The sequence below is a fragment of the Diadema antillarum genome, unplaced genomic scaffold (assembly GCF_040938485.1).
Source record: "Diadema antillarum isolate AM-2024a unplaced genomic scaffold, OU_Dant_1.0 seq00000250_RagTag, whole genome shotgun sequence".
Taxonomy (NCBI): domain Eukaryota; kingdom Metazoa; phylum Echinodermata; class Echinoidea; order Diadematoida; family Diadematidae; genus Diadema; species Diadema antillarum.
This window is the reverse complement of record NW_027271294.1, coordinates 457,261-468,373: the sequence shown is the minus strand read 5'-3', so window position 1 is coordinate 468,373 and position 11,113 is coordinate 457,261. Positions and strand designations below refer to the sequence as shown.

At 40.1% G+C, this 11,113-nt stretch overlaps 1 protein-coding gene across 1 annotated transcript; it reads left to right on the top strand.

Moving 5' to 3' along the window:
• The first annotated feature begins 7,840 nt into the window (after window positions 1-7,840).
• Window positions 7,841-9,169, top strand: LOC139729704 (uncharacterized protein F54H12.2-like). Its single transcript, XM_071640633.1, has one exon. The coding sequence runs from the start codon at window positions 7,841-7,843 to the stop codon at window positions 9,167-9,169; it is 1,329 nt and encodes a 442-aa protein (XP_071496734.1).
• Window positions 9,170-11,113: the final 1,944 nt, after the last annotated feature.

Sequence of the window (11,113 nt, the reverse complement as noted above, 5' to 3'; positions counted from 1 at the left end):
AATTGGTTTATAACGGGTGAAACCTTTGACACTACTCCGCTGTACAACTGTCGGGTGATATAAGAAGACAGTCAGAACCAACGAAGCAGTGGAGGCTGCATAATACAGTATAGGACTGTATGGCAAAAATTGACTGGGATTCTCAAACAGTTGGTACTTAAGTTGAGATAGAAGTTCAATATTTTATTATTTCAGCCACATACACCAATGATTGTCAGAATTTAATTGTGATATAGGATAAAACGTTTGTTGTCATCATGACTAGATAAGTAAAGGTGTGTACAGTTATACAGTCTTAGTATCACGTGAATTCGGCATATCAAGCAGTGCGCTGGAGTGGATGAGATCATACCTTGAGGACAGGAGCCACGCTGCATGTCAAGGTAAAAGAGAGTGGATCACCCTGTGTTCAGGACACCTGTGGCGTTCCGCAAGGATCGGTTCTCGGACCCCTTCTCTTCTCGCTTTATTCGACACTAATCTATGACATCATCTCCACTCATAATCTGCAATCAATGATCTCTGCAGATGACGTCCAAGTGTATACGTCATTCTCATCATCAGAGCGGAAATCGGCACTACAAAGGATCCACAACTGCATTGCTGCCATTCGGTCAATCGAGCAAGCAAGCATTCGAGCAATCATACGGTCAAGTCATCTTACTGTACTACCACATACATGCACATAACACACAATGATGCGATAAAAAATAAATGTGCTATCACACCCACTCCAATCCAACAAAAATTATAAAGTATACTACGCCATTTATCAACAATTTTCATTACAATGGATAAAAAAAACCAGTTTGCTAACTTTTTGTTAATCTTGTGCGAAAAGATCATATTAGGCCTAAATGTCTTTCTTCTTCCCACATCCAACTACTTTGTCATTGATCCTGTATATTAGCTGGACATTTAAAACATACATCTTGCTTGACGTTCATGTCATCCTTATAGTGTTTGGAAGTGCAATTCAGTATTTTATGTAAATAGGAGCGCAGTTACAAATCTTAACATATAGCGTGTACTTTCGTATACATTAATGCTCGTGTTTTCCAAATGTCAACATTATTCACATAAAAGCGTATTTGCATAAAATTTGCTAAGACAATATCACTAAGGCCTAATCATCAAAAATAAAAATGTGTACTTACATGCACACATAGCTAAATAGTATACGTCCAGAGACACAATCAAAATGATGAAATTTTAACAACTTAAAATCCACCGTTCTGAATAGTAAACATCTTACAACACATCTAAACAAACCCCATAGTGCAGGGTATTTCTTCAATTTCTTCAAAGCAATAGACCCATACCTGACACCCAATTTGGCCATTTTAACAAAATGTTTGTCACGACAAGTAGGCCCATATTTACATCATGACGTGTAGGATATACGGAAAATGAGGTGTTGCTAAAATGCAAGATCGGACTACGAAGTCACAAGTACACACTGTATATGATATATGAGGATGCATCCAAGATCATTCATTATAGGGGCATAAGAAGTTGGGGAGGGGTTAATTGGTCATACATGTATTACTTTCCAAATCAAAATCATATATAGTAAAAAAATTGCACGGTGCCTCAAGAATGGTCCTGTTTGTACTACAAATAAGAACAGGCGACCCCGTTAAAACGAATTTCTGATTTTCTTTCGTTATTCTGAAATTTGCTACAGCTGAACAGTAAAATATGTAAGACATATAAAATTATACACTATCATGATAGATTTGGAAACCGCAATGTTTACTTCATGTATCAAGAATTTCGCTTTACCGTGTTCGTCACAAGGGAAGTGCACTGTATCCATGATACCATATTGTGCAAACAGGATCATGTGGTTCAAAGGCAACAGGATGAATTCTTGTTCCTTGCTATGAACCAGGGCTTCGATAACCAACCAGCTGCGCAACTACAATTTATGAACCAATCCCCATCCCACGTATTACGCATGAAACGACTTATATGCAAATATAATTATACCCGTTACAGGATACGTGATATTCTCTTCTCTGTAAAAACTTCGGACAAGAATGACATAACTATACCTCGATTCCTTTTAATGAATCGTCTATTTGTTTCAAATGAAAACACTATAACGATTCATAAACGCGAGATAAAGTATCACAAAATGGGCATAGCGTGAAAGGCTAACTCATTAATAGTCCCCTGCCCTGCAAACAAACATTTACAGTGTACATGAACGCTATATGCATCGTGACATGGCGGTTCTGACTGGTCCTGGTCGTTGCATATGACTTTGAACTTAATGATTAAAAAAGAATAAAGTTCTTTGCTCTATTAAAGCAAGAACAAAACATTCTGCAGTGTTCCGTTTGATTTGTAGATTTTGCACTGTCTGTACAGTATGATAACTCATTCTTCACAAACACAGAATCCCGTGATAATACTGATCTGTTTGGTAATAATCAGTGTTAGGTTCAAATCACAAATATAAGTGATATATCTTCGCGGTGAAGCGACAATAATGAAGCTGAAAAGGCATCAGTATTCATGGTCGCTGCACACTTTGGTGTAACAGTAGAAGAATAGGTATTGGTATATAGATAGAGTGGCGTATAGATAGAGTTGGGGGGCTTAATCCCTTGCTCTGGGGGAAGTCGTAAAAAAAGATGAGGGTATGAATGGGGTGCGATATGAAAATATAAGGGTAATGGAGTTACGTGTCAGGTGTATGAGAAAGAGTTGATGGTAGTGAATGTTGGTAAATGGTGAAATTATGGTGGTATTTTATGGGTCAAGTTGAAGTTTGACAGACTTGTTCACATGATTTATAACGTGTTGTGTGAAAGGTTGGAGAGCATCGACTGGTGTGATTTTTTTGGAGCAAGGAAATATGTGAAGAATGATGGTAGTTACGTTCAAAGATTGGGATTAATTATGATGGTGGGGTAAAGCTGTGGTAGAAAGTGTATAAATAACTTGACAGCGAGGAGAACGACATGCATTTGCTGTTGCGATTTTTTTAGCTGTGAGCAAATTGACTGTGAGTCTACAACATTCCGACTTTATCATGGCTTCTGCTTCATCATCGTACGCTGCTGTAGCGGCATCAGAGGAAAACCGTGCACTACTATCTCCGCATCAGTTGGCAGAGAACTTGCTTAACAACGCTTTCCAGGTAAGATTCGAAACGTAGTTTTGATACAATGTATAGTGTCGTTTGTATTGTGGATATCATGTCGTAATGATCGAGTGTTGGCGTACAGTATTTTTTTTTTGATGATGTCTGTTTCGTTGAATGTGCTACTGAAAGTTGAAATATGGCGTTGCGTGATAATGATGATCGCTGATGGGATGATGGTAGTAGGTTTAAACGTTCGTAGTATTTGTTGATTTGTTTTTTTTAAATTTTATTTGATAGGATTCGTCGTGTGAAAATGTAAGCAAGATGCAACCGACAACTAGTGAAAATCAGCCTTTAGAAAAACCGTACAAATTCGAGGAGGGTGTCAAAGCTGCGTTTGAAATTGGGAAATCTCGTTTTGTAGTAGTCAAAACGTTTTATGGGAAACCCTACGTGAATATCAGGGAATATTATCAGAAAAAAGATAGTGGACCAAAAATGTTTGCTGGAAAAAGAGGCATCAATCTCACTTTAGAAAACTGGAAAGAGTTCATGAAAGTGATGAGGTCGGTAAATGCTCATGTCACCGAAGCGGATAGGTTTTTGTCAAAGCAGAGAAAGTTGAAGTCAACGAAGTAAACTTTATATCTTGTTTGTTTGTTTGTTTGTGTTTTTGAAATACATTTTTTATTAATGTGAAAGTCAAATTGATACAAGGAGTGAGAACATTATACAAAATAGAAGAAAAAAAAGTTAACCAACAGGGGGATGATGGATAGGCGTGGAGATTATTTATTTATTTATTTTTTTTTTACAAATAAAAAAAAGAAGAAATAGAATAGTCGAAGGTTGTGTCGGACTAGTATATTTACGGTTGCTTTCTTCGCTGTGCATTATCTACCCTGCTCTACAACAGGATGCTCGCGCCGAACTTGAGCCTGGGGAGATTGTCAGCGGAGGCGATACACCTCCCTGTGTGGTGTTATCTCCCTTTAAAAGTCCTCGTTTTTGCTGGGCTCCGGAACGGTCGGGGCAGCTAGCTGAGATACCCCAAGCCTTGCTGGACGAAGTAAGGACAACTATCCAGTTTGGTGCTGTGCCTGGGTCTGAGAAGGAGGATGAGGGGAAGAAGGAGGAGGGAGGACACGCCGGTTGGCAGGACCAAGACGGAGAGGAGGAGGAGGAAAAGAGGGATGAGAAGGAGGACGGAGACCGGACCAAAACTGGGAAGGAGGAGGAGGAGGAGGAGACGGCGAGTCTCTCGGCGTCGCTGATGGTTGTAGTTGGAGCGGTGGTGACGAGAAGGATTAATGAGGTGGTACGTTCTCGCTGCTACGGTTGCCAACACGACCGGCCAGGACAGATGGACCATGTAGAGTGTTTGTGGAGGAGTTGGAGTGAAATAGTCGATGATTATTTTGATGAAGCAATCAGGTCAGTCAGTGAGACTGACCTGATTGGACAACTGCGCCAGATTTATCATTGGGAGGAACTCTTTGAAGAGGATAGAGAGCTGTTGGTGGTGGAAATGGTGGAGTTTTTCCACTTTCAGTTAGGTAGAGAAGCAATACAGAAAACACTTAAAAAACAGGTGTTAAGCTTGTAACCAGTTTTGTACAGCTCCTCCCTCCTTTTTTTTTTGTTATCCGAGCTCTTTTTTTCCTTTTTTTTTTGTTACTCTCTACCACAGCCGCTCCCAACCCCAACCCCCCTCCCCCAATAACAAATAAGCAAATATACTAGTTTGCTAGATAGCTAGCTCCCTATGGATTATTTTTATATGGATGTAATACGTGTATAACATGATGCTACTCAGTAAATTTGCGAATAAAAGCCTTTTTTTTAATACTGTATGGATGATTCCGTGAAAATTTGAAACTCGTTTGTATTTTGTTGATTTTATTGATAGTGTTTACAAACAAAATTGTGGATTTGTTGATGTTGTTTGGTGAATTCTGGGCTTACTCGTTCGTGCACTCTAGATTTAGTATGATCGATTGCTTGAGTGAATATGCGTATACCCGTATGTTTCGCGCACCGACATGTCCTTGATATGGATATATTCATATACATGTACGTAACAATATTTACATATACATTTCTTTTAAATATACAATTGCATGTGTGTGTGTGTGTGTGTGTGTGTGTGTGTGTGTGTTTGATCTTGAAATAGATTAAGGGGGGTATTAGAAAATAAACAAACGAACAAACAAACAGATAGACAAAATGGGTAGAGAGAAGGAGACAGACAGACAGACAGATAGACAGATTTGAGTTATAAGCGAGCTGAAGAACGGTGCGAGTGCATTTGAATAGCTATTATTAAATGCGTGAGGTTGTTAATGCGGATGCAATGGATGGATATCTGAGACAAATATACTTTAATCCTGAGCATGAGGCGAGTTTTGGCGGTGTAGATCGCTTGCATAAGTTTGTTAAGGAGGACGGTGTACATAAGCTGTCACGCAAACAAATTAAGGAGTGGTTAGCGAGCGTTGATACTTACACACTTCACAAACCCGTAAGGCGAACATTTCCTAAGAGTAAGGTGTTAGTGACTGGTATGGATGAACAATGGCAAATGGATCTGGTAGATGTGTCTTCACTTTCTAGACATAACGGTGGTAACAGATATTTGCTTACTGTCATAGATGTCCTCTCAAAATATGCTTGGGTGGTAGCGTTGAAAGACAAAACTGGCATTGCATTAACAAGGGCTATCAAGGGTATTTTTAAATCAGGGCGCGTACCGTTAAAGATACAAACAGATAAAGGGACGGAATTTACGAATCGCCGAGTACAGACATTTTTAAAGGAGAGAGACATAGAGTTTTTTACTACGGAAAATGACACGAAGGCGAGCGTGGTTGAAAGGTTTAATAGAACTCTCAAAGAAAAAATGTGGAAATATTTTACCCATAGAAATACTTTGAAGTACACAACGATTCTCCAAAAGCTAGTGACGGCCTACAATAATAGCTACCACAGATCTATCAAAACTAAGCCCAATCTCGTCAGCAAAAGGAACGAAGGAGACGTTTGGAAAACATTGTATAAAGACTCTATCTCGATCAAGTCTGATAGTGGGTATAGTGGAAAGTTTGAGAAAGGTGACCGAGTGCGTATTAGCAAGGCCAAGCAAAAATTTGAAAAGGGGTATTTACCAAATTGGACAGAGGAACTGTTTAATGTCAAACGTCGCAAATACAGAGGCTTACCTATTTACGAATTAGAAGACGATAAGGGAGAATCGCTTACGGGCACCTTTTACGAACCAGAATTGCAGAAAGTAAACAAACCGAAAGAGGGCTATTACGGAGTTGAACAAGTGCTTAAGACGAGAAAGAGAGGAAAGAAAAGGCAGTATTTTGTCAAATTTGTTGGTTATCCTTCCTCTTTTAATCAGTGGGTAGATGAGATAGATAAAGAGTATCATAACTGACTAGATTGTCATTTATGATTGGGTCACGATGGAGAGCGAAGAACAATTTTACGTCACGCTTCCGTCGAATAGTTCCATGAATTATTTTCCGAACAATGTTCTCACCAGTTATAAAACCAAATTAGCGACGCCTCTTTCTTTACAAGGTGGTTGGGAAGTCGCTTTGGTCGAATTTATTTATCCCTTTTCGTGGTTTAACGTGAACGCTAGCAATAACAAATTTAGTTTTCACGTTGAAAATCGCGAAGTGCATAGTGGATGCATACCGAATGGTTATTACCGCGAAACGGCTAACGTATGTAACGCCATCAAAAAGTCTTTGCCCGAAAACCTCCAAAGTCACGTAAATTTTCGCACCAATGACAATACAGGTAGAGTAGCCGTCACGTTGGCACCACGTAGTGGCTTGCGCGTGAGTGCGGGATTAGGACAATTGATCGGGTTTCCCGACGGGACAATCACGGAGACGAACACGGAGGCGCCCTTTCTGCCTGACGTTGATGGCGCTTTACATGCTATATACGTTTATACCGATATTATAGAAAATCAGAGAGTAGGAGATATTAGCGCTCCCTTGCTGAAAATTGTATCTGTAAATCGAAAGAAGGTTGGAGAAGTTGTTTCGCACTCGTTTCAACGGCCTCATTACTATCCCGTAAAATCAAAATACATTGACATAGTGTCTATTGATATAAGGAATGATTTGGGAGAAAAGGTGCCATTTGAAAGTGGGAAAGTCATAGCGATACTTCATTTCCGTTCTGTCAGGAAGCCAGCCCTATTTTATTAATATCTATGATAGCACGAGCAATAATTTAATCGGCAATATAAATAATCAATACCAATAATGTCTCTGAAACAGTATCTAAACGTGAGAAATGGAATTATACCGAGCTCAGTTCAGATTGGTGGATCGGTGCCAGTCTTTCGTGGGGCGAGAATACAACGTGGATACGGATTAGGTGGAATGTTAAAAGGTTTATTTAAAACGGCTTTACCGCTTATAACACAAGGTGGTAAGCTGCTTGGAAAGAGAGCTCTACAAAGCGGGATAAACGTCGCGCAAAATGTCGTGAAAGGAAACCGTCTCAAAGATGCTTCCAGCGCCGAATTGAACAGAATTGTCAAAGAAATGAAATTAACAACCCGCGCAAAAAAACACAAATCGAACATGCATAAAAAGAAGGACAGAGCTCGACCGGTCCTCACTTCCAGCAAGAACAAGAGACGGAAAAGAAGTCCCGATATATTCGACGCATTATAACTTTTTCGTGCCTACACTTGCCCTATAAACAACTACCATGGATAAACCTCACAAGTCATCCTGTCCATGCGACAAGTCCGAAACGGATCTGTTTTCGTTACCCCCAACCCAAGTTACTGTAGAAAAGGGGAAATGGGTGCAATATTTTCCATTGACAAACATCACGGACGCCACGCCCATTCAGTTTCACATCCAAGGCTCACCGGAAGAATACACCGACTTGTCGCAAACCTTACTTCACGTTCGAGCAAAAGTGACTAACCCCGATGGATCTCCCATACAGGAGGAAGCCAAGGTTGCACCCACGAACATGTTTTTGCACACCTTATTCAGCGACGTTGATCTAATGCTGAATGATCGCTTGATCACTCCGTCTAACAATACCTACAATTATCGCGCTATGCTGGAATCGCTTCTGACATACGGGCCTGAAGCAAAACAGAGTCAATTGACATCCGCTTTGTTTTACAAAGACACCGCTGGAGGCATGGAAGACAACAATCCCTTATCGGAAAGCTCCACGAATCAAGGACTGAAAACTCGCCATTCGTTTATCAAGAATGGTAACACAGTGGACATGATAGGCACGCTTCATCTGGATATGGTCTTTCAGGATCGCCTTCTTCTCGGAGGCCTAGACATCAAACTTAAACTGAACCGCAGCAAAGATGAATTCAGTTTAATGTCATCTACTCCTGACAGCAACTATAAAGTTGTCATCAGCGAAGCCTCTCTATACGTGAGACGCATCAAACTCAACCCTGAAACAGCCTTGCTTCACGCCAAAACGCTAGAGAGTCAAACGGCCAAGTATCCGATTCGCAGAGTCGAAGTGAAGACATTTTCCATCCCTCGCGGTAATCTGTCATTTACCAGGGAAAGTCTCATTTTAGGTCAGCTGCCCAAACGACTAGTCATAGGCTGCGTAAGCAACGCAGCCTTTAACGGAGACTACGCGCTCAACCCATACAATTTCCAGCACTTTGACCTGAACTTCCTCGCCCTCTACGCCGACACGGAGCAAGTCCCCTGGAAACCGCTGAGACCGAAGTTCTCCGAACCAAACCCGAACTATATTCTCGCTTACCAGACACTCTTTTCGGGAACAAACACTCTCTTTCACGACAAAGGCAATGGCATCAGCCGTCAAGACTACGCGGACGGCTATAGCTTGTACGCATTTGATCTGACTCCGGACCTATCCTCGGGAGACACCTTTAATCTGAGAAGGCAAGGAAACCTACGGCTAGAAATGCAATTTGCCAGAGCTCTGCCTATAACCATCAATGTCCTTGTATACGCCGAGTACGAGAGCATCGTGGAGATTGACCGAAGCCGAAATATCGTCTTGGATTTTGGAGTCTGAAGCGTATACGTGGTGCTTCGATTCAGGATGGACACTAGAGATATATTAAACGTTGTAGAAAATTGTTACGAATTGAATAACATATTTTTGGGAGTGTTTCCTTCCGATCAATTACCAAGGGGTGTAAAAGCTTTTCCAGCGGCTTTGATCGTTAATGCCGATAATCACGCTCAACCGGGAAGTCACTGGTTAGCCATTTATATAGATGATAACGGACATGGGGAATTTTTCGATTCATTCGCCAGACATCCCTCCTTATATTCCAAATATTTTGTTAATTTCTTAGATAAGAATTGTCGGTCGTGGCGATACAATGAAACAGCGTTACAGTCTAATTGGTCCACAGTGTGTGGACAATATTGTTTGTTTTATCTTTTACGTAGAGTTAGGGGGGAAAGTACGGGTAGCATTCTCGCACGCTTTAATCACAATCGCTTACACAATGATCGCCAAGTTCATGCATACATCAATCACCACTTCCCTATTTACGCACCAATCCGTGATAAAGAGCTGATACTAAGACAAATTGCCAAATCGCTACACACAACCGATTAAACGTTAGGCTACCAAAACAAACAAGGAAGATTGTGACAAGATGTATCTTTTCAGTGTATGTAACAAAGCTCTCGTGTTTTTATTCACATCATGAATAAATGATCAGTTTGTACGTACAAAAGAATCGTTCGTTCGTTCTCGCGTTGTGTACATTACATGCGTTTGTTTGTTGGTGGGTTACATTTTTTTTTTTTTGAGTGCGTGTCTTGTCGACTACATTACAAACTGGTAAAAGCAGTACACTCATGTAATGAGTTTTAGAGTGGATCTGAATTGCTTGCGTGAAAAAAAAAAACAAACATACTGTTGTCATAATACATCGACTCATAAAACGATGATACGTCTTACACAAAAGTTAATACGCTACTAGTAATTAATTAAGCTTCACGACGGACAATAATCACAATGCATAAATACGATACAATTATCATTGTAAGACGCAAAAAACATGTTTGATAACATTTTAATAAAGGCGTATTTACAGACATTTTGATAAAACACTATTTTACAGACATAACGCGACTTAGCGTTTCTTAAACATAATACACTTCCGATATACAATATATCGTATGAGATAAACGCGGTTTAAATGAACAAACTCTTCGGCATTAGATAATACAAACGTTTATACACGCATCATTTTTGTTCTTGTTGCTAGTCACTGTGTGGACGTCTCTTAACACAAAGTACAAAGTGATAATGATCATCGGTATTGGGTCTCAGTAATGACAAATATTAAAACAAACAAAAGGCGATACATCCTAGCTGCAAATAATGATAATGGTAATGATGATGATAAACAGCGACATTATTCGCCAGAAATGATTTAGAGATCAAAAACTTTCCCAGCGTTTGAGTCTCTTGGTCAGATATTGACGTTGAGATCGTTTACGTTTTGATTCTATATGAGCCTGCATCGGGGGCACGAGGGGTAAGATTTTTGGTACAGCCCCATCGATTGCCGAAGACGGATCTTTGGTTTTCATGCGTTGATAGATTTCACGACGATTAACATTCGCTATAAGAAATTCTGGTACATTTACATCGACTAAAATACGCATAAATTGTTGCCAACCTACGGGATTGACAGCTTTTCGCCCTTTCATGACATCGTACATTAAATCTATGACGTTAGAACAGGGTATGGCACGACCATTAAAAATCAGTTCACCCCGCTCGTTATACAATGCATCTTGATCATGTTTAGATAGATGATCCATAAGCAACGAAGCCTTGGTTCGTAATGTCACAGGTAACAACTTCAAAGCATTTTCTTTGTAATGTAAGTTTAGTCCACTACTACTACTACTTTCTTCGTTTTTCTTCGGTTTTGACTCGTCAGCTTTTCTCGTTTTATCATCGTTAATGGAACTTGGAGTTTGAACAACA

What these genes read in the sequence shown, in the direction of transcription:
- LOC139729704 (XM_071640633.1), top strand. Translation starts at nt 7,841, where the DNA reads ATGGATAAACCTCACAAGTCATCCTGTCCATGCGACAAGTCCGAAACG.